Raw genomic sequence first — 24,128 nt, 5'->3', positions numbered from 1 at the left:
TGTCCTGGAAGCTTATGGACTTGCCAACAGAGCATTACAATTGCTCTATGGAAAGTGTTCCCTCCAACAGGGAACACAGCACATGTTTTTTCAGCTGATAAAAAATGAAGTGCAAAACCAGCAACAAGAGCTGACCCACAACTCCACCACCTTGTTTTTAATTTCATCTGTTTATCCAAGTGCTGCTGTGAATAAATGAGTTTGGTGGGTTGAAGACTGGAGATCAGGGCAGGAGAGTCCAAATAAACCACTTGCAATTAATTTTTAGGGTTTTTTTTTAAAGCCATAACTTTGAAGGAGATGACTCCCAAGCTCCTGCTGCTTGCAGGGTTTAATAGAAGCCATAATAACCTTCAACCTCTGTGGCAGATGGGAGCAAATGAGCAATTACACACGTGCTGCAGCTGGGAAAAAGAAAAAGCAGATCATGAAGCATTAGGTGGGTGCCAGGCCATCTGAACATGGCTTTTCTGGGCATGTGATGACCCAACTCACTGAGCAATCAGCATTGAGGGCTGGCAGCAGCCACACACTCGCTCTGCCTTCAGCACAGCTCACGTGGGGGAGAACAAACACGGCTGCAAAACACGAGTGACGCATCCCGAGCTCCCGGCAGTGCACGGGACGGTTCATCCCCCCAGGAATCAAAGCAGAGCCTCTCAGGAGCAATTAGGCTGCAGCCTCTTCCCCACCATCTGCAAACACAGAGCCTGAAGCCCTCCCAGGAGCTCCCAGCCCTGTCTCAGGAGGCTTTTGCTCAACAGCAGCAAATGCTCAGAACTCACTGATTTATTTTTAGGGGTTGGTTTTTGTTTGTTCGAACAATGTACTCTAGGGCTGACCTGGATAAGATTCAAAGTAGGTGTCCAAACATAAGTTATCATTCAGATTAGGTATCCAAGCATCCAGTTATCATCATTTTTTTCAAGGAAGATCCCACCTTTGTTACCTTTCTCCTTCAGCCTCTACAAAACAGCAGCAAAACACCAAGTCAAAGGTGTTTTGATGCTTCTCTGCTATTTTACCTTCTGAATATTGCCCTGAAATCTGCTTTTTGAAAGACATGGGGAACCCAGGAGCCTGAGTGCATGGCTGACTCTGGAATTCAGCTTTCCTGAATTCACCTGCTTTATCTGCATGTGGCAGTGGATGCTCCACTCGTGACAGGAGCACAGACACACCGGGCACAGGCCACTTCTCCAAGCACCTACAGCAGTAATTACAGGCTCTGAAGCCACCAACCTGAGCTTCAAAAAGGGATGTCACACAGAAAAATTCCACTCCACTGTGCACTGAGACACAGATACTTATCTGCACACACAAAAACCATAACAGAGGTCACCAAATAGCTCCCCCTGCTCGGAAATGCTCCCAGCCCAGCACAGGCTGCACATGATGGAGAGGGAGGGCTGGAGGCTGCAAAGGCCACGAGGATTAACCTCAGAGCTGCCAACTTTCTGCCTTTCCCAAGTCAAGAGACAAGATTGGCCTGGTGTACAAAGGGATTACTTTGAAGAATGGGAATTGGAGGAAGGATATTTCAAGTATTCAGGGGTGTTTTTTTCCATGACACAAAGCAGATTCAGCCCCTTTTGTGTCATTTTGATACTTCCCTACTGCAGAAATCCTGCTTCATCAGCTGTTACTGGGCATTGACAGGCTGCAGATGCTGCCCAGCAAGCTTTATTTTTCCATTTAAAATAAAGGAAGAAGCATTTTTCAAGTTCTTTTCATATTTCAGTTTCATTTCCTGGAACTTTACAGCACTATGTATGAGGAATGGGATGAGGAATGGGATCCTTTTAGCAGCACATGTTCAAGACCTGTCTTTCTACAGAAGAGGAAAGCAGAGCCCTGATGTGCCAGTTCAGTACCTTGAGCAAGCACTTGGAAATGGAACAGGAATTTCATGGATGCTGCCTGACTGCACCAGGGGGAGAGAACAAAAAGACAGGAACTGCAAAAATCCTCACCCTTATCTCATGTAGGTAGGAACTGGGGAATGGTGTGAACTGAGTGCAGGAGGACCCAATCTGAGCCAGACTGGCTCCAGGACTGCCAGACACAGGCTGGAGACAGGGATCTGGGATCTGGGATCTGGGCCGAGCCCAAGCAGAGCCCAGCACCCCATACAACCTCTCCCAGGACAGGGCTGGACCCACAGCAGCTCTGCCAGGTCACACATCCCCACATCCAGCCAGTGACCCTCCCACAACACCAGGAATGCAAGCACACACCTCCCAGTCCACCAGGACAGACCCAGGAACCTGCTGGTTCCCACCAGAGCCCTCTCTCTGCAGGATGGGAGGAGACACCGGAGCTGGCACTGCCCAGAGCCAGCTGGGGAGTGCAGGGTTTGCTTGTGGGGGGTCCCTCCTGCCCAGAACAGGCTAAAATATCCTAAAATCTCAGCAGCCCTTGCAAAAACCTCGGCCATGTCTTGGCAGTGCACCCAGACAGCACAAACAGGGTTACCAGCAGCCTGGACACTCCTCTGCATGCTGGGATAAACAATTAACTCCACCAGATTAACTGGGTGGCAGGTTTCAAGCAAATTCCCCAGACACATCCCACCCATGAGATGGAACCATAAATCCATTTACATTTGGAGATAACAATACCCTCTTAAAACCCCAAACAATTCCTCCTGGTAGTGGTTTATCCTTCTCTTCCATCCAAGTGCTTCAGAGCAACCTCTGAAGGGTGACCTGCCCAGCTGCCAAACACTTTGGTTTACACGAGGAGGATACAGTTATAAAAGTTTGAGCCATTTCCTCAAGCCCATGTGACATCAGGAGCTGAATGTCAGTGATGTTAAATCCTGCCTGCCCCTTCCTCTCTCCAGGGATTTAACCCTCCACAGCTGCCAGTGACTTGTGGCACCCTGAGCACCTCAGAGAGGCTGATGTTGCTCTTCCAGAACTCTCCTAGCCAAGGTCAGAATGAAGAACAATGGTTTTAGCAAGGATTTTGTTTCATAATTTACTTCAGAACAAGTGTTTTCTCAGACTGTGTTTTTTGAACACTTAAAAAAAGCAAACCAGGATATAATTTTTACCCATTTCAAGCTTTCAGCCCTCTGTTCACCCTGAGTTTTAAGCACTGTGAGACAAACAAAACAAATAGCTGTACCCCATTATGAACCACTGAAAAAAACCTTGCAATCAATAATCAATTTGGAAACATGGTGCAGCCCTGAAGCTCACTGAATGATCTGGAATGATTTCAAAGCCAAGTGCATTTCTGTTGACACATGGGGATACCTCTGGTACTTGGCAGAAGCAGTTGGCGAACTGCAGTTTTTTGGTAATAATTCCTTTGAGAGAGGGCTTGAAAGCAAAGACTGAGAAAGGAAATAAAGAGCAGGTGTAAAGAAGACAAGCAGGAATGAGAGTGGAGCAAAAAGGGGGCAAAGAAACTGGGAAATCTTAGAGCTTGGATGTGTTAGAAAGGGAAAAGAGAAAGACTGACAGACACAGACAGGTGGGAAAAGAAAAAAGGGAAATAGGTTGTATATGGTCTAGATAGGAATGGAAGTGTGGAGAAACATTATTTATATATATCCCTCACACCCTGGGATGCCCCTGCTCAGACTCAGTCCAGGGTAAGTTTTGAACCCAGCAAAGGAGCTGAAAAACATTTACTGTGTTCCAGTATGTGAGGAACATCAAGAGGCCAGGAAATTCCCATGGGCTTTTCTTTCATCCCTTCTGTAATCTCTATCTTGAGTATGTTTAGGATCCCCAGAGGGAATGACACTGCTCTGTTCTTCCTGGCAGCGTTTTCCAAGGCTGCCCCTGGAGGTACCTTCTGGATTTAGGCAGCAGGTTCCTGCCCTCTCTCCTCACCCTCTCCTACCAGCACATTGTGTGGGTGCTTGTGGTCATGTTTAAAGGTTTAAAAAGGCAACTCCCCTCATGTTTCCAGGTCTAACCCTGTATTTGAGGTTCAGTAATTTATCTTATGGAACCCACCACCTCCACTGCAAGTTCTGCAGCTCTGCAGTGGCAGTTTTAAGACAACGTCCACGCACACACTTCTCCCACTGACAGGGTAAAAAGCCTCCTGTCATTAGTTACCTGTCACAGTTAAGGAATAAAAATTAATCTTCCTTAACTGCTGGAACTGAATCTGAAGCACCTGCACCATAAAACTTCACTCAGTCTCCCCAGGAGATTCTGTTATTGCCCGAGACTGAACACCAGGGTTTCATAACCAGGACCCTGCTCTCGCCTGCTACAGCCTGGAAAGTGAGTTGTCTGAACCATGGGAGCAAACTGGCCACCCCAAGGACAGCACTTGGTCATTGGAGCAGAGTTTCCACCTCAAATTTCAGCTTTTTATTCCTCAGGTGACGCATCACACGCTGAAAGCTGGGCTATGAGATGTCAACCCCACCACTGCACCACCAGCCAGCTCCCTGCACCCCAAGGGGGGCCAAACCTGAGTCCTGACCCAGGAGTTGGCACTTTTATCAGGCCCTAGAAGACCCACTAAGCTTAGACATTTTCTGTGCAGTCCTCCCTATTTTCTTTCCCTGTGCTTCTCTCTGCTTCTGTGGATCACAGAGCAAAAGATGACAGTCCAGAAGGGATTTGAGCTCCCAGAGCTCCTCTGGAAACCAGACCTTCCCATGCTGCCATTTGACCTTGTTCTTTGTAGAACCAAAAACAGCCCCCAAAAGCAGAGGTGCTATTTCTACCATCCCTTCCTTGCAGCACATTGCCTCAGTAAATCCCACTGTTGCATTACCATGTTATGCTGCCGAGTATTTAAATGTTCATTAATTTTGGCAGCTTGTCAATTTTTCCTTAACTAATTCAAGCAAGGGAAAGAACACAGTGACTTCGTGGCTTCTCTCAGGAAAAAAGCTGATGAGAATTTCACATGAAGTGAAAGAGGAGTTTCTGTTGCCTGCAGTGACCTTCCCACCAAACACTGAAGACCTGCCCTGTGCAGTGCAGAAGTGAAAGTTTCTCAGAGTTAAGATGGCAAAATCCAATTAATTAGGAAGCACTGAGCAGCAACGTGACAGGATAACCACCAAACCCTCGTCTGTTCAATTATCATGAGAAAAGGACACAATTAAGAAAGAGCTGTCCCCAGCCAGGATGGGACCACAAGGGCTTTGTGTGTTTTAAGGCTCCTCTCCAAGTTAAAATAACAAACCAAACAGAAAAACAAATCGACCCCCAAAACTTACCAGCATCTTTATTGATCTTTTCTGACTCCTCACATGAGCATACTGCAAATTCAGCTTCTGCATCGTGCCAGCTCTGATACCACTTAATTGCTGGGGGTGTAATTAAAACGCTGCGTCACCAGCCATGAACAGCAGCAACACGTCCCTGTGCCTGCTAAAGGCAGCCAGGAGCTCCCCAGACAACCTGCAAAGACTCTAGAGAAGTGATATAATATCTCACAGCATGGCACTTACGTGCTTTAAAGTGGTTTACATGGATAGAGCAGGTCATCAATCCCCAAACTCAATTCCTTTTTTAGCAAGATGGAGCAGGGAAGCACCACAGGGTTTGTTCACGTGCAGGAGCTCCTCACCCCCCAGCCACACCTGCATGCTCAAAGCATCAACACTCAGAAAAGGAATATGAGCTTCTAAAGTTCTCAAAATGCCTGTTTAAAATTTTTCCTCAGGTTATGTTGGGAGCTTTTCACCAGTTCCTTTCCACCAAGATTGCTCAGGGACACAAAGGGCACAGCTGGGAAACCTCCCAACGTGCTGCCACGCTTGACCCAGCCTTCAAAAACGTTTCTGGTACCTCACTGGGAGATGCACATGTGTATCCACCACGCCCTGAGGTGGCTGTGGGCATGTTCTACCTGGTCCTTGCTACACCCACCACATAGGACAGTCTGATCTGGCATCCCTTGGTCCCTTCCAGGCACAGAGGGCAGTTCCTCCCAACTTGGCTACGCCAGGGATTGCTCAGAAGCTGCAAGGCTTTGTCCCTGTGCAGACACAGGACAACCAAATTCTCTCTTTGTGCCTTCTGGAAGAACAGATCAGTGTCTGGTGGCAGAGAAGACAAGACTGATAAGCAGTTGCCTGAACGAGCTGGAGCTGCAGCCAAACATCACAGATACAGCAACAGTAAAGCCCCCATGGTTTATTCCCTGTGCAGTCAGGGGGCTTGGAGCAAACTCAGAGTGCAGAGGGCAAATGTGGTCTCCTGAGAGCAGAACAACTGAGATCTGCAGATCTCTTCCAGCCTTTTCATCACTGGGTAAAGCCATTGAAAGGGAAGATAAAGCCAGGCTTTAAGGAGCTCAGAGACCCACGTCAGGCCCAGCAGCAGCCTGTAAATGAGGTGGTAGCTGGACCTTCTCTAAAAGCCTGGAGTGTGAGCACCCTGCACATGGCACAGGCTGCAGGAGCACAGACAGACAGACAGACAAGGCAACAAGAGCATCCATCAGACACAGAGATCTCCACACCAGAGATCTCCACAGCTTCTCCTACACTGCTGCTTTTATCCTCCCTTTTCAGAGGGCCAGAGCTGGAAACAAAAGAACAAAGTGCAGAAAGAACAAGTTGCTGAACCAGGCCAGCTGCCCAAAATGAAAAGGTCTGAGCCACATCCGTAGTGTCAGCAAGAAAGCTGTGTGGAAAAAACCCAACTGCTTGACATATCGAGTGCTGAGGTGAGATAATGAGCTTGAGGAGAAAGCTAAAGGGGAAAAAGGAGAAATGAAAAGATGCCCTGATGAAATTATTTAGAAATATCCGTCAACAGCAGCTCCTCAGGGAAGGTTTAAATGCTCTGCCTGAAGGAAGGGAAGGGAAGGATGGCAGGTATGGGCTGGTAAAGGGCTCTGGCAGCACTTGAATTCCTTCCCAGCATGAACAGCTGACTGTTAGTGGAGACAGTACACCCAAAAAAGAGAAATAATTCCTTATCCCAGCAGCCCTTTCCTTCTCAATAAGCACATTTCATGCACACCATGGACTTGTATCATGTGCTTTACTACAAATACCCAACCTGGGGCAGCTCCAATGCTTTGGATTTCCCCATTATGCCTACATGGAATAGGTACCACATTCATTCCTGGAATAGTGGCATTATCATCAACAACAAAGCTTGTGATCCCAGTTTTGTTCAAGTCAGGCACAGGGTGGGATTTCTGGGGTGTCCTGTGCAGGGCCATGATCCTTGTGGGTCCCTCTCAGCTCAGGACATTCTGTGGTTCTGTGATTCTGAAACAGCACAACCCAATATTTTTATTCCCCAAAGCCCGAGGGATTCCCAGATACTTCTGTACTAATTATTTACTTCCTATAAATTTTAGTTTTCAAACAGCTTTGCTCAGACAACCACAGCAAAGCAAAGTGGGCTGTATGTGGGAGGGCTAAAGGTCAGGACAATTATTTATGGGAGGTTTATGCCTTTGTTGCAGGGCTTGATGTGTCATTATTCTTGCAACTACTTTTCAAAGGTATTATTTTCCTAAACACAAATCCCCTTTCCTTCTCTCAAGGCCCACAATGTTTCTAACTGAAATTAAGTTAGTGCTTCACAAAAGCAAAACACTGTAATTTTTGAACTGTATCACTTCAAGTTGTTTTATTTTTATGCTCACAAGAGAAAGAAAACCTTTAGTTCCTCTGAGCTTTTGTCATGACAAACCACAATGATAATTACTGGGAAGTTGCTGTTGGTAAAACCTCCCAATCCAACTGTCACTGGGAAGCCAGACAAACATTCCCAAAATAACAACTAAATAATTGAGATTACTGGAGTCCCAGAACACAATCCCTTGAACAAATACCCACCAGCCAGCCCCTGTCAGGATTTCCTCTCTCTGGTTGTGTGACCAGCATGATTCATGCTCTGAGAACAAGGTGGGAGGTTACTTCATATAGTTATTATCCAAAGGCCACACTGACTATGAACAGTCTGTGCAGTGACCCATGAAGATGGTTTTAGTTAGAACAGGCTTTAATCACAGGATGATTTTAAGTACCTGGTGCCTAATCTCTTGAAGTTCTCTTGTTAATAGAAATGGGGAAACTAAGAACTCACTTTGCCCTTCCAAAGGCAAATTTTACAGAGTTCAGAGTAATTTTGTCCTTTCCCCACTATTCTCACTTTGAAAACCATCTTTTAAGAAAACCAGGTCTTTTATCTAACCACAATTTAGATGATGATTCAATGACAAAAACAGCATTCTGTGCCTTTGCATGGAAAACACAATGCTCACACCAGCCATGTGTCAGCCTGAACCCCCTGAACAAGCACTTTAAGGCCACAGAGCTTCAGAGAAAGCAGAAATATCTTATTTATCCACTCTGCCATTTAATCCTCTCCAAGTCCCTCATATTGCAGAGATGCAGAAATGAGCAGATTAATGGCACATGTCACGTTGCTGAAGGGCTGATGTGCAACCAGAGCCCCCAAAGCCAACACAGCAGCAGCTCTGCAGAGAAGGACAACACAGGACCAACACAGGCTCAATGATCCTGCTCTTCCTTACCTGGGATCCTGCACACCCGCAGGTGGGAGCTTGTAAATTAAGTAATAGAACAAAAGAAATAAATAGTTTGGCAAAAATTACAGCTGTGTTTACAGAAGGAAGGAAGGAAGGGAACGAGCACAGTGTGCTGCCAGCAGTACAGGAGTGCACATATTTAGCCTGACACAGGCTTGAGTAGAGGCAGAGATATCAGCTGGTAACAAAGAACAAGCCACAAGTGCTTTGTATCAGTTGATGAGAAGCCTCCTGAGAAGCTCAGATTAAACAGAGGCTCCCCTCCTCTGCTCTGCTTTGTGTCTCCACAGGGCACAGCCTGTCTCGGAAATGAAATCCTGAAATCAGCTCAGGTGAGGCGCTCAAAGGGAGCAGGATGAAGGCACCTGTGCAGGTACCCAAGGGACCAGCCAAACAGTGGCTGTCTCAGCACCAAGTGACTAATCAGGACAAGCTGCCACAAAGGAGCTCCAACCTCCACTGCAGTGAACGTTCCCCCAGAGCACACGCTGGCCCAAAGACAGAAACGTGACATTTCCATGGACTTAAACAGACAGACTGTGTGCAAGTTATGGATTTTATTTTTGAGAGCTGTATTTCAAAGCACTGTTTTAAAGCAGGGCTTCAAGAACACAGTGATGGAGACAACGAAGGCAGCGCTCGCTTTAGACAAAGGGTGGCTCAATTCTGTCTCAACATTAAACTCTCAAAGTAAAAAGAGATTCCAAAGAAAAATGCCAGTAATAATTTATTTCTAAAGCTCACTGGGGATTCAGGTGGAATTCTAACAGAGTGTTCAGCACACACCTTGTCCTTGTGTCTGCAAAAATACACTCTTTCTGCAAGGTAAGGCTGTCAAAGTGTGGGTACCTGGGGGCTTGGGGGATTGTACAGACGAGAACATTCTCCATTAGAGGAAATAATTCCTCTTACTGCTCCAACTTTGAAGAGCTTTGGGGGCCTTTGAAATGTTGTGAGCCATTTTCTAATATAAGAATCCATAGAGGAAAAAATCCACAGTGTAGGCCAACAGAAAGAAGCATCATGTTCAGTGCTCTGGTCACCTCCTGGTATTAAACCCAACTTATGAGAGGTCTCAGGAGGTCACAAACACTCGTATTCCTTCTGCAGAAATCGAGCACAAAACCCCCCAGCACATTAAGTTCCACCCCCAAACGTTGTTTGCAGAACAGGATGTTCCAGGATGCCTGTTATCCCGCGGGATCTGTCACAGCCCCGTGGCACTGGAGCGCTCAGATCCGCTAGCAATGCACCAGCACCGACTGGGCTGGGCTGGAAGGGACCTTAAAGACCACCCAGTTCCACCCCCCTACCATGGGCAAGGACATCTTCCACTAGACCAAGCTGCTCCAAGCCCCATCCAGCCCAAGTCACCTACCTGGCCCCTCCACCCCCCAGCACCAGCGCTATGGCGTTCCCGGTCAGGACACGGGCCAGGCGGGAGAAGTCGGAGTGACGGTCCGGTGGCTTCTGGAACACCCGTTCATACATCTCTATCTGCAGAGGAGAGGCACAGCAGAGTCAGCCAACAACATCCTGGCAACAGATGCTACAAAGATGAGGGGACTGGAGCACCCCTCTTGCGAGGGAAAGCTGAGGGAGCTGGGGCTGTTCAGCCTCGGGAAGAGAAGACTGAGAGGGAACCTCATCCATGTCCATCAGTGCCTGCAGGGAGGGGGCAGAGATGGACCAGGCTCTGCTTGGGGGGGCTCACCAATGGCACAAGAGGAACAGGCAGGAACTGATGCCCAGGAAGTTCCACTTGAACATGAGGAAGAACTTCTTTGCTGTGCAGTGACCAGAGAGGGTGTGGAGTCTCCTCACTGGGGATATTCCAGAACTACCTGGACACAATCCTGGGTGACTGCTCCAGGGGACCCTGCTTGAGCAGGGAGGTGGCACTGGATGACCCACCGTGGTCCCTTCCAGCCTGAACCTGTATATGATTCTGTTCCAAGTGGGTATCTGTTCTTCAAAGGAACAGAGGGCCAGTGAACTACCCAAACAGTTCTAGAGATCAAGTGCCTCTCCCAGTCTTCCATAGCTGCTGGGAGATTTTCATGGTATTTGCTTTGGGGCTGTTTCTTTCTTGACAAAGATTTGAAGCTCCTGAGAAGCACCCCAGGCTACCTCTGCCTTATTTTTGGCATGGCTTTCGCAAGCACAGGGATCCTCCCAACAAAAAGGAATCTATGGCACATACATACCTTTCAAAGTGACTCTGAGATAGTATTTACTGTCTTCAGGATATCAGAAATCCAAGTATGCATCCTTAAAGAAAACATGGGCCCCTTATCCCTGTTTCCTTTATTAAATTGAGGCCAAATAGATCTAAAGAGAACTCTGTCTGTGTAAGAGCCCATAGCACATCAGAACACCATGGAGTATCATTATCCCAGATCCCTTTGGATACATGGATTACAGGTAAAGTGAGGGACAGCAAGGGACCAGCTACTACATCAGGAATCTCTTACCAGCTTGGGCAGACTCCTTTTGGAGAAGACTCTGCGTGGGCAGTGGAGGTGGAGATGAGCAGAACACCAGCTCCGCATGTTGAGCCATTCCACAGTTCGGGAAGGGAGGGGCCCATCCTCCTTATGGAGCAGGATGAGCTGCTTCTGGGCTCTCACTGCAGTGTTCTCCAGCATCCTCTCCAGCTACAGCAGGTTAGGGACACCAGAGGAATGGGGGGTCAGGTACTGCCTGCTCCAGTGTCAGTGTAACAGGTATGAGACAGACACCCCCCCCTCACCCCACTCCCACCTGAACCCACAGAGAACTCTGCACAGCAAGAACCCCCAAACATGATGGATTCAGACAATTGATTTGTCTGATTTTAGACTCCTGGCACACAAAGATTCAAACCTAAATGCTTTTGACCCAAAGCAGGCCATGAAATGCACATGCAGACACACCCTCTCCATGCAACATGAGATGTTCCCAAGCCATACTCAAGCCTACAAATGTTCAGCGTGTTTTCTTTTTTCCCTTCCCATCAGTTCACTTTTTTCTCCTTGTATTTCTGATTTTGACTTGTTTTCTTATTGGTTTAGGCAACTGCTGGCAGCTGCTGTGCCTGTGCTCCCTGCCTCCCACACCCACAAAGGCTGCACGTGGGACCTGTCCAGGCTCTTTGGAGTCAGACTCAGCACTTCACAGTCCTAAAAAAAAAAACCCACTTGGGATCTTATTTTTAAATTTCTTGTAGAATTTATGTGCCTGGTCAAACTTAGGTAATAAAACATAAAAATAATAAAAATAGATAGTAAAGGAAAAAAAATTACAGCTTACAAGCTGTAATAAAATAGATTAAATTATTCATACACTGCAATTTAGATCTACTTTTTCCTAGGCACACACCATGAATTTCATCCAGGCAGAAAAGAATTTCTCTCTCTCTGTGTGGAGATTCTGTGAAGAAATTCTGGGCAGAAGCTCAAAGGTTCAAAGCAATTTACTTTTGATTTACCATTGGCCAAAATGACTCTTTAGAGGAAAAGAACCTTGCTGGAAACACTCCTCCATAAAACTTGACCTTTCAGGGGGTTCTCATGCAATTCTTTTCCCATTTCTAGCACGCATTTCCCAGGAATATTTCATCATTTACGCTTCTCTGGGCATTAAACCCGGGAAAACTCCTGGGTGTGGAACGACACCCTTTGAGCTGGGCTGCCAGAGGTGCAAAGAGGGGTGTTCCCAACCTCTCCCACGGTGGGCTCCTGGTCCCCCAGCCCCACGATGAGGATGCAGTCGGCCTGGCGGATGCAGCGCTGGGTCCAGGGGGTCAGGGAGCTGTCGGCCTGGTACAGCACGATGCGGTGGATGTCCTCCTGCTGGCCCAGCCAGCTGGTCAGCCTGTACTCATGGATGCTGGGACAGAGTGGGAAAACAAAATGGGGTTATGTCACAACTCCCAAGAGAAAAGATAGGAATCTGACTTGTCACCAACCCCGGCAGAGCTCAAGGAGTGTTTGGATGATACCTTCAGGCAGCCCAGGGAATGGCTGGAGCTGTGTCAGGGCAGGGTCAGGTTGGATCTCAGGAAAAGCTTCTTCCCCCAGAGGGTGGTTGGCACTGACCAGGCTCCCCAGGGCAGTGGGCACAGCCCCAAGGCTGCCAGAGCTCCAGGAGGGTTTGGATGATCCTCTGGGGCACAGGGTGGGACTCCTGGGGATGGGCCTGTGCAGGGCTGAGAGTTGGACTGGATGATCCTTGTGGGTCCCTTCCAACTCAGCATATTCTGGGATTCTGTGAAAATCTGAAGGGCAGAGACCTGCCCTATTGCTCAGCCAGTCTAAGAATCTTATCTGCTCCCATCTCCAGGCTCATGCTTGCTCTGTTTCTCCAGTATTTATACTATTACACACATACACCAAGGAAGGAGGATGCAGTGATGCCTCACTTCACTAAAGCTTCCATGGCATCCCTAAGAATGAGCACACAGTGACCACTTGGAGCAATTCAGCTTTTCCAATCTCACAAGTGATAAACTGACTATGGAAAAAACCCGCACATTTGAAACAAATACTTTTCAAACATTGTTCACAGAATCATAGAATATCCTGAACTGGAAGGGATCCACAGGGATCATCCAGTCCAACTCCTGGCCCTGCACAGACACCCCAACAATCCCACCCTGTCCCTCAGAGCCTTGTCCAAACCCTCCTGGAGCTCTGGCAGCCTTGGGGCTGTGCCCACTGCCCTGGGGAGCCTGGTCAGTGCCAACCACCCTCTGGGGGAAGAAGCTTTTCCTGAGATCCAACCTGACCCTGCCCTGACACAGCTCCAGCCATTCCCTGGGCTGCCTGAAGGTATCATCCAAACACTCCTTGAGCTCTGCCGGGGTTGGTGACAAGTCAGATTCCTATCTTTTCTCTTGGGAGTTGTGACATAACCCCATTTTGTTTTCCCACTCTGTCCCAGCATCCATGAGTACAGGCTGACCAGCTGGCTGGGCCAGCAGGAGGACATCCACCGCATCGTGCTGTACCAGGCCGACAGCTCCCTGACCCCCTGGACCCAGCGCTGCATCCGCCAGGCCGACTGCATCCTCATCGTGGGGCTGGGGGACCAGGAGCCCACCGTGGGAGAGGTTGGGAACACCCCTCTTTGCACCTCTGGCAGCCCAGCTCAAAGGGTGTCGTTCCACACCCAGGAGTTTTCCCGGGTTTAATGCCCAGAGAAGCGTAAATGATGAAATATTCCTGGGAAATGCGTGCTAGAAATGGGAAAAGAATTGCATGAGAACCCCCTGAAAGGTCAAGTTTTATGGAGGAGTGTTTCCAGCAAGGTTCTTTTCCTCTAAAGAGTCATTTTGGCCAATGGTAAATCAAAAGTAAATTGCTTTGAACCTTTGAGCTTCTGCCCAGAATTTCTTCACAGAATCTCCACACAGAGAGAGAGAAATTCTTTTCTGCCTGGATGAAATTCATGGTGTGTGCCTAGGAAAAAGTAGATCTAAATTGCAGTGTATGAATAATTTAATCTATTTTATTACAGCTTGTAAGCTGTAATTTTTTTTCCTTTACTATCTATTTTTATTATTTTTATGTTTTATTACCTAAGTTTGACCAGGCACATAAATTCTACAAGAAATTTAAAAATAAGATCCCAAGTGGGTTTTTTTTTTTAGGACTGTGAAGTGCTGAGTCTGACTCCAAAGAGCCTGGACAGGTCCCACGTGCAGCCTTTGTGGGTGTGGGAGGCAGGGAGCACAGGCACAGCAGCTGCCAGCAGTTGCCTAAACCAATAAGAAAACAAGTCAAAATCAGAAATACAAGGAGAAAAAAGTGAACTGATGGGAAGGGAAAAAAGAAAACACGCTGAACATTTGTAGGCTTGAGTATGGCTTGGGAACATCTCATGTTGCATGGAGAGGGTGTGTCTGCATGTGCATTTCATGGCCTGCTTTGGGTCAAAAGCATTTAGGTTTGAATCTTTGTGTGCCAGGAGTCTAAAATCAGACAAATCAATTGTCTGAATCCATCATGTTTGGGGGTTCTTGCTGTGCAGAGTTCTCTGTGGGTTCAGGTGGGAGTGGGGTGAGGGGGGTGTGTCTGTCTCATACCTGTTACACTGACACTGGAGCGGGCAGTACCTGACCCCCCATTCCTCTGGTGTCCCTAACCTGCTGTAGCTGGAGAGGATGCTGGAGAACACTGCAGTGAGAGCCCAGAAGCAGCTCATCCTGCTCCATAAGGAGGATGGGCCCCTCCCTTCCCGAACTGTGGAATGGCTCAACATGCGGAGCTGGTGTTCTGCTCATCTCCACCTCCACTGCCCACGCAGAGTCTTCTCCAAAAGGAGTCTGCCCAAGCTGGTAAGAGATTCCTGATGTAGTAGCTGGTCCCTTGCTGTCCCTCACTTTACCTGTAATCCATGTATCCAAAGGGATCTGGGATAATGATACTCCATGGTGTTCTGATGTGCTATGGGCTCTTACACAGACAGAGTTCTCTTTAGATCTATTTGGCCTCAATTTAATAAAGGAAACAGGGATAAGGGGCCCATGTTTTCTTTAAGGATGCATACTTGGATTTCTGATATCCTGAAGACAGTAAATACTATCTCAGAGTCACTTTGAAAGGTATGTATGTGCCATAGATTCCTTTTTGTTGGGAGGATCCCTGTGCTTGCGAAAGCCATGCCAAAAATAAGGCAGAGGTAGCCTGGGGTGCTTCTCAGGAGCTTCAAATCTTTGTCAAGAAAGAAACAGCCCCAAAGCAAATACCATGAAAATCTCCCAGCAGCTATGGAAGACTGGGAGAGGCACTTGATCTCTAGAACTGTTTGGGTAGTTCACTGGCCCTCTGTTCCTTTGAAGAACAGATACCCACTTGGAACAGAATCATATACAGGTTCAGGCTGGAAGGGACCACGGTGGGTCATCCAGTGCCACCTCCCTGCTCAAGCAGGGTCCCCTGGAGCAGTCACCCAGGATTGTGTCCAGGTAGTTCTGGAATATCCCCAGTGAGGAGACTCCACACCCTCTCTGGTCACTGCACAGCAAAGAAGTTCTTCCTCATGTTCAAGTGGAACTTCCTGGGCATCAGTTCCTGCCTGTTCCTCTTGTGCCATTGGTGAGCCCCCCCAAGCAGAGCCTGGTCCATCTCTGCCCCCTCCCTGCAGGCACTGATGGACATGGATGAGGTTCCCTCTCAGTCTTCTCTTCCCGAGGCTGAACAGCCCCAGCTCCCTCAGCTTTCCCTCGCAAGAGGGGTGCTCCAGTCCCCTCATCTTTGTAGCATCTGTTGCCAGGATGTTGTTGGCTGACTCTGCTGTGCCTCTCCTCTGCAGATAGAGATGTATGAACGGGTGTTCCAGAAGCCACCGGACCGTCACTCCGACTTCTCCCGCCTGGCCCGTGTCCTGACCGGGAACGCCATAGCGCTGGTGCTGGGGGGTGGAGGGGCCAGGTAGGTGACTTGGGCTGGATGGGGCTTGGAGCAGCTTGGTCTAGTGGAAGATGTCCTTGCCCATGGTAGGGGGGTGGAACTGGGTGGTCTTTAAGGTCCCTTCCAGCCCAGCCCAGTCGGTGCTGGTGCATTGCTAGCGGATCTGAGCGCTCCAGTGCCACGGGGCTGTGACAGATCCCGCGGGATAACAGGCATCCTGGAACATCCTGTTCTGCAAACAACGTTTGGGGGTGAAACTTAATGTGCTGGGGGGTTTTGTGCTCGATTTCTGCAGAAGGAATACGAGTGTTTGTGACCTCCTGAGACCTCTCATAAGTTGGGTTTAATAGCAGGAGGTGACCAGAGCACTGAACATGATGCTTCTTTCTGTTGGCCTACACTGTGGATTTTTTCCTCTATGGATTCTTATATTAGAAAATGGTTCACAACATTTCAAAGGCCCCCAAAGCTCTTCAAAGTTGGAGCAGTAAGAGGAATTATTTCCTCTAATGGAGAATGTTCTCGTCTGTACAATCCCCCAAGCCCCCAGGTACCCACACTTTGACAGCCTTACCTTGCAGAAAGAGTGTATTTTTGCAGACACAAGGACAAGGTGTGTGCTGAACACTCTGTTAGAATTCCACCTGAATCCCCAGTGAGCTTTAGAAATAAATTATTACTGGCATTTTTCTTTGGAATCTCTTTTTACTTTGAGAGTTTAATGTCGAGACAGAATTGAGCCACCCTTTGTCTAAAGCGAGCGCCGCCTTCGTTGTCTCCATCACTGTGTTCTTGAAGCCCTGCTTTAAAACAGTGCTTTGAAATACAGCTCTCAAAAATAAAATCCATAACTTGCACACAGTCTGTCTGTTTAAGTCCATGGAAATGTCACGTTTCTGTCTTTGGGCCAGCGTGTGCTCTGGGGGAACGTTCACTGCAGTGGAGGTTGGAGCTCCTCTGTGGCAGCTTGTCCTGATTAGTCACTTGGTGCTGAGACAGCCACTGTTTGGCTGGTCCCTTGGGTACCTGCACAGGTGCCTTCATCCTGCTCCCTTTGAGTGCCTCACCTGAGCTGATTTCAGGATTTCATTTCCGAGACAGGCTGTGCCCTGTGGAGACACAAAGCAGAGCAGAGGAGGGGAGCCTCTGTTTAATCTGAGCTTCTCAGGAGGCTTCTCATCAACTGATACAAAGCACTTGTGGCTTGTTCTTTGTTACCAGCTGATATCTCTGCCTCTACTCAAGCCTGTGTCAGGCTAAATATGTGCACTCCTGTACTGCTGGCAGCACACTGTGCTCGTTCCCTTCCTTCCTTCCTTCTGTAAACACAGCTGTAATTTTTGCCAAACTATTTATTTCTTTTGTTCTATTACTTAATTTACAAGCTCCCACCTGCGGGTGTGCAGGATCCCAGGTAAGGAAGAGCAGGATCATTGAGCCTGTGTTGGTCCTGTGTTGTCCTTCTCTGCAGAGCTGCTGCTGTGTTGGCTTTGGGGGCTCTGGTTGCACATCAGCCCTTCAGCAACGTGACATGTGCCATTAATCTGCTCATTTCTGCATCTCTGCAATATGAGGGACTTGGAGAGGATTAAATGGCAGAGTGGATAAATAAGATATTTCTGCTTTCTCTGAAGCTCTGTGGCCTTAAAGTGCCTGTTCAGGGGGTTCAGGCTGACACATGGCTGGTGTGAGCATTGTGTTTTCCATGCAAAGGCACAGAATGCTGTTTTTGTCATTGAAACATCATCTAAATTGTGGTTAGATAAAAGACCTGGTTTTCTTAAAAGATGGTTTTCAAAGTGAGAATAGTGGGGAAAGGACAAAATTACTCTGAACTCTGTAAAATTTGCCTTTGGAAGGGCAAAGTGAGTTCTTAGTTTCCCTATTTCTATTAACAAGAGAACTTCAAGAGATTAGGCACCAGGTACTTAAGATCATCCTGTGATTAAAGCCTGTTCTAACTAAAACCATCTTCATGGGTCACTGCACAGACTGTTCATAGTCAGTGTGGCCTTTGGATAATAACTATATGAAGTAACCTCCCACCTTGTTCTCAGAGCATGAATCATGCTGGTCACACAACCAGAGAGAGGAAATCCTGACAGGGGCTGGCTGGTGGGTATTTGTTCAAGGGATTGTGTTCTGGGACTCCAGTAATCTCAATTATTTAGTTGTTATTTTGGGAATGTTTGTCTGGCTTCCCAGTGACAGTTGGATTGGGAGGTTTTACCAACAGCAACTTCCCAGTAATTATCATTGTGGTTTGTCATGACAAAAGCTCAGAGGAACTAAAGGTTTTCTTTCTCTTGTGAGCATAAAAATAAAACAACTTGAAGTGATACAGTTCAAAAATTACAGTGTTTTGCTTTTGTGAAGCACTAACTTAATTTCAGTTAGAAACATTGTGGGCCTTGAGAGAAGGAAAGGGGATTTGTGTTTAGGAAAATAATACCTTTGAAAAGTAGTTGCAAGAATAATGACACATCAAGCCCTGCAACAAAGGCATAAACCTCCCATAAATAATTGTCCTGACCTTTAGCCCTCCCACATACAGCCCACTTTGCTTTGCTGTGGTTGTCTGAGCAAAGCTGTTTGAAAACTAAAATTTATAGGAAGTAAATAATTAGTACAGAAGTATCTGGGAATCCCTCGGGCTTTGGGGAATAAAAATATTGGGTTGTGCTGTTTCAGAATCACAGAACCACAGAATGTCCTGAGCTGAGAGGGACCCACAAGGATCATGGCCCTGCACAGGACACCCCAGAAATCCCACCCTGTGCCTGACTTGAACAAAACTGGGATCACAAGCTTTGTTGTTGATGATAATGCCACTATTCCAGGAATGAATGTGGTACCTATTCCATGTAGGCATAATGGGGAAATCCAAAGCATTGGAGCTGCCCCAGGTTGGGTATTTGTAGTAAAGCACATGATACAAGTCCATGGTGTGCATGAAATATGCTTATTGAGAAGGAAAGGGCTGCTGGGATAAGGAATTATTTCTCTTTTTTGGGTGTACTGTCTCCACTAACAGTCAGCTGTTCATGCTGGGAAGGAATTCAAGTGCTGCCAGAGCCCTTTACCAGCCCATACCTGCCATCCTTCCCTTCCCTTCCTTCAGGCAGAGCATTTAAACCTTCCCTGAGGAGCTGCTGTTGACGGATATTTCTAAATAATTTCATCAGGGCATCTTTTCATTTCTCCTTTTTCCCCTTTAGCTTTCTCCTCAAGCTCATTATCTCACCTCAGCACTCGATATGTCAAGCAGTTGGGTTTTTTCCACACAGCTTTCTTGCTGACACTACGGATGTGGCTCAGACCTTTTCATTTTGGGCAGCTGGCCTGGTTCAGCAACTTGTTCTTTCTGCACTTTGTTCTTTTGTTTCCAGCTCTGGCCCTCTGAAAAGGGAGGATAAAAGCAGCAGTGTAGGAGAAGCTGTGGAGATCTCTGGTGTGGAGATCTCTGTGTCTGATGGATGCTCTTGTTGCCTTGTCTGTCTGTCTGTCTGTGCTCCTGCAGCCTGTGCCATGTGCAGGGTGCTCACACTCCAGGCTTTTAGAGAAGGTCCAGCTACCACCTCATTTACAGGCTGCTGCTGGGCCTGACGTGGGTCTCTGAGCTCCTTAAAGCCTGGCTTTATCTTCCCTTTCAATGGCTTTACCCAGTGATGAAAAGGCTGGAAGAGATCTGCAGATCTCAGTTGTTCTGCTCTCAGGAGACCACATTTGCCCTCTGCACTCTGAGTTTGCTCCAAGCCCCCTGACTGCACAGGGAATAAACCTTGGGGGCTTTGCTGTTGCTGTGTCTGTGATGTTTGGCTGCAGCTCCAGCTCGTTCAGGCAACTGCTTATCAGTCTTGTCTTCTCTGCCACCAGACACTGATCTGTTCTTCCAGAAGGCACAAAGAGAGAATTTGGTTGTCCTGTGTCTGCACAGGGACAAAGCCTTGCAGCTTCTGAGCAATCCCTGGCGTAGCCAAGTTGGGAGGAACTGCCCTCTGTGCCTGGAAGGGACCAAGGGATGCCAGATCAGACTGTCCTATGTGGTGGGTGTAGCAAGGACCAGGTAGAACATGCCCACAGCCACCTCAGGGCGTGGTGGATACACATGTACATCTCCCAGTGAGGTACCAGGAATGTTTTTGAAGGCTGGGTCAAGCGTGGCAGCACGTTGGGAGGTTTCCCAGCTGTGCCCTTTGTGTCCCTGAGCAATCTTGGTGGAAAGGAACTGGTGAAAAGCTCCCAACATAACCTGAGGAAAAATTTTAAACAGGCATTTTGAGAACTTTAGAAGCTCATATTCCTTTTCTGAGTGTTGATGCTTTGAGCATGCAGGTGTGGCTGGGGGGTGAGGAGCTCCTGCACGTGAACAAACCCTGTGGTGCTTCCCTGCTCCATCTTGCTAAAAAAGGAATTGAGTTTGGGGATTGATGACCTGCTCTATCCATGTAAAACACTTTCAAGCACGTAAGTGCCGTGCTGTGAGATATTATATCACTTCTCTAGAGTCTTTGCAGGTTGTCTGGGGAGCTCCTGGCTGCCTTTAGCAGGCACAGGGACGTGTTGCTGCTGTTCATGGCTGGTGACGCAGCGTTTTAATTACACCCCCAGCAATTAAGTGGTATCAGAGCTGGCACGATGCAGAAGCTGAATTTGCAGTATGCTCATGTGAGGAGTCAGAAAAGATCAATAAAGATGCTGGTAAGTTTTGGGGGTCGATTTGTTTTTCTGTTTGGTTTGTTATTTTAACTTGGAGAGGAGCCTTAAAACACACAAAGCCCTTGTGGTCCCATCCTGGCTGGGGACAGCTCTTTCTTAATTGTGTCCTTTTCTCATGATAATTGAACAGACGAGGGTTTGGTGGTTATCCTGTCACGTTGCTGCTCAGTGCTTCCTAATTAATTGGATTTTGCCATCTTAACTCTGAGAAACTTTCACTTCTGCACTGCACAGGGCAGGTCTTCAGTGTTTGGTGGGAAGGTCACTGCAGGCAACAGAAACTCCTCTTTCACTTCATGTGAAATTCTCATCAGCTTTTTTCCTGAGAGAAGCCACGAAGTCACTGTGTTCTTTCCCTTGCTTGAATTAGTTAAGGAAAAATTGACAAGCTGCCAAAATTAATGAACATTTAAATACTCGGCAGCATAACATGGTAATGCAACAGTGGGATTTACTGAGGCAATGTGCTGCAAGGAAGGGATGGTAGAAATAGCACCTCTGCTTTTGGGGGCTGTTTTTAGTTCTACAAAGAACAAGGTCAAATGGCAGCATGGGAAGGTCTGGTTTCCAGAGGAGCTCTGGGAGCTCAAATCCCTTCTGGACTGTCATCTTTTGCTCTGTGATCCACAGAAGCAGAGAGAAGCACAGGGAAAGAAAATAGGGAGGACTGCACAGAAAATGTCTAAGCTTAGTGGGTCTTCTAGGGCCTGATAAAAGTGCCAACTCCTGGGTCAGGACTAAGGTTTGGCCCCCCTTGGGGTGCAGGGAGCTGGCTGGTGGTGCAGTGGTGGGGTTGACATCTCATAGCCCAGCTTTCAGCATGTGGTGCGTCACCTGAGGAATAAAAAGCTGAAATTTGAGGTGGAAACTCTGCTCCAATGACCAAGTGCTGTCCTTGGGGTGGCCAGTTTGCTCCCATGGTTCAGACAACTCACTTTCCAGGCTGTAGCAGGCGAGAGCAGGGTCCTGGTTATGAAACCCTGGTGTTCAGTCTCGGGCAATAACAGAATCTCCTGGGGAGACTGAGTGAAGTTTTATGGTGCAGGTGCTTCAGATTCAGTTCCAGCAGTTAAGGAAGATTAATTTTTATTCCTTAACTGTGACAGGTAACTAATGACAGGAGGCTTTTTACCCTGTCAGTGGGAGAAGTGTGTGCGTGGACGTTGTCTTAAAACTGCCACTGCAGAGCTGCAGAACTTGCAGTGGAGGTGGTGGGTTCCATAAGATAAATTACTGAACCTCAAATACAGGGTTAGACCTGGAAACATGAGGGGAGTTGCCTTTTTAAACCTTTAAACATGACCACAAGCACCCACACAATGTGCTGGTAGGAGAGGGTGAGGAGAGAGGGCAGGAACCTGCTGCCTAAATCCAGAAGGTACCTCCAGGGGCAGCCTTGGAAAACGCTGCCAGGAAGAACAGAGCAGTGTCATTCCCTCTGGGGATCCTAAACATACTCAAGATAGAGATTACAGAAGGGATGAAAGAAAAGCCCATGGGAATTTCCTGGCCTCTTGATGTTCCTCACATACTGGAACACAGTAAATGTTTTTCAGCTCCTTTGCTGGGTTCAAAACTTACCCTGGACTGAGTCTGAGCAGGGGCATCCCAGGGTGTGAGGGATATATATAAATAATGTTTCTCCATACTTCCATTCCTGTCTAGACCATATACAACCTATTTCCCTTTTTTCTTTTCCCACCTGTCTGTGTCTGTCAGTCTTTCTCTTTTCCCTTTCTAACACATCCAAGCTCTAAGATTTCCCAGTTTCTTTGCCCCCTTTTTGCTCCACTCTCATTCCTGCTTGTCTTCTTTACACCTGCTCTTTATTTCCTTTCTCAGTCTTTGCTTTCAAGCCCTCTCTCAAAGGAATTATTACCAAAAAATTGCAGTTTGCCAACTGCTTCTGCCAAGTACCAGAGGTATCCCCATGTGTCAACAGAAATGCACTTGGCTTTGAAATCATTCCAGATCATTCAGTGAGCTTCAGGACTGCACCATGTTTCCAAATTGATTATTGATTGCAAGGTTTTTTTCAGTGGTTCATAATGGGGTACAGCTATTTGTTTTGTTTGTCTCACAGTGCTTAAAACTCAGGGTGAACAGAGGGCTGAAAGCTTGAAATGGGTAAAAATTATATCCTGGTTTGCTTTTTTTAAGTGTTCAAAAAACACAGTCTGAGAAAACACTTGTTCTGAAGTAAATTATGAAACAAAATCCTTGCTAAAACCATTGTTCTTCATTCTGACCTTGGCTAGGAGAGTTCTGGAAGAGCAACATCAGCCTCTCTGAGGTGCTCAGGGTGCCACAAGTCACTGGCAGCTGTGGAGGGTTAAATCCCTGGAGAGAGGAAGGGGCAGGCAGGATTTAACATCACTGACATTCAGCTCCTGATGTCACATGGGCTTGAGGAAATGGCTCAAACTTTTATAACTGTATCCTCCTCGTGTAAACCAAAGTGTTTGGCAGCTGGGCAGGTCACCCTTCAGAGGTTGCTCTGAAGCACTTGGATGGAAGAGAAGGATAAACCACTACCAGGAGGAATTGTTTGGGGTTTTAAGAGGGTATTGTTATCTCCAAATGTAAATGGATTTATGGTTCCATCTCATGGGTGGGATGTGTCTGGGGAATTTGCTTGAAACCTGCCACCCAGTTAATCTGGTGGAGTTAATTGTTTATCCCAGCATGCAGAGGAGTGTCCAGGCTGCTGGTAACCCTGTTTGTGCTGTCTGGGTGCACTGCCAAGACATGGCCGAGGTTTTTGCAAGGGCTGCTGAGATTTTAGGATATTTTAGCCTGTTCTGGGCAGGAGGGACCCCCCACAAGCAAACCCTGCACTCCCCAGCTGGCTCTGGGCAGTGCCAGCTCCGGTGTCTCCTCCCATCCTGCAGAGAGAGGGCTCTGGTGGGAACCAGCAGGTTCCTGGGTCTGTCCTGGTGGACTGGGAGGTGTGTGCTTGCATTCCTGGTGTTGTGGGAGGGTCACTGGCTGGATGTGGGGATGTGTGACCTGGCAGAGCTGCTGTGGGTCCAGCCCTGTCCTGGGAGAGGTTGTATGGGGTGCTGGGCTCTGCTTGGGCTCGGCCCAGATCCCAGATCCCAGATCCCTGTCTCCAGCCTGTGTCTGGCAGTCCTGGAGCCAGTCTGGCTCAGATTGGGTCCTCCTGCACTCAGTTCACACCATTCCCCAGTTCCTACCTACATGAGATAAGGGTGAGGATTTTTGCAGTTCCTGTCTTTTTGTTCTCTCCCCCTGGTGCAGTCAGGCAGCATCCATGAAATTCCTGTTCCATTTCCAAGTGCTTGCTCAAGGTACTGAACTGGCACATCAGGGCTCTGCTTTCCTCTTCTGTAGAAAGACAGGTCTTGAACATGTGCTGCTAAAAGGATCCCATTCCTCATCCCATTCCTCATACATAGTGCTGTAAAGTTCCAGGAAATGAAACTGAAATATGAAAAGAACTTGAAAAATGCTTCTTCCTTTATTTTAAATGGAAAAATAAAGCTTGCT

The 24,128-nt window shown here is 47.6% G+C and overlaps 2 protein-coding genes across 2 annotated transcripts in view; one reads left to right on the top strand and one right to left on the bottom strand.

Moving 5' to 3' along the window:
* LOC113997526 (patatin-like phospholipase domain-containing protein 7) overlaps positions 1-12,924 on the bottom strand; it is a 54,406-nt gene extending 41,482 nt beyond the window's left edge. Inside the window, exons 1-4 of the mRNA XM_027739449.2 lie at positions 12,908-12,924; positions 12,207-12,375; positions 10,980-11,162; positions 9,884-10,002 (exon numbers count right to left, since the gene is read on the bottom strand). Coding sequence (XP_027595250.2) covers positions 9,884-10,002; positions 10,980-11,162; positions 12,207-12,375; positions 12,908-12,924 — 488 coding nt within the window. The remainder of the gene's footprint in view (positions 1-9,883; positions 10,003-10,979; positions 11,163-12,206; positions 12,376-12,907) is intronic.
* A 13-nt stretch (positions 12,925-12,937) lies between these two features.
* On the top strand, positions 12,938-17,336 carry LOC113997529 (patatin-like phospholipase domain-containing protein 7). The gene is made up of 5 exons (XM_027739457.2): positions 12,938-12,948; positions 13,429-13,597; positions 14,642-14,824; positions 15,802-15,920; positions 17,285-17,336. Exons 1-5 carry the CDS (start codon positions 12,938-12,940, stop codon positions 17,334-17,336), a joined length of 534 nt encoding a protein of 177 aa, XP_027595258.2.
* The last annotated feature ends 6,792 nt before the right edge of the window (positions 17,337-24,128 follow it).

Source organism: Pipra filicauda, unplaced genomic scaffold (assembly GCF_003945595.2).
Source record: "Pipra filicauda isolate LSUMZ 115617 unplaced genomic scaffold, ASM394559v2 scaffold609_size223957_pilon, whole genome shotgun sequence".
NCBI lineage: Eukaryota > Metazoa > Chordata > Aves > Passeriformes > Pipridae > Pipra > Pipra filicauda.
The sequence above is the reverse complement of the archived record's forward strand: the minus strand, read 5'-3'. Positions and strand labels throughout refer to the sequence as shown.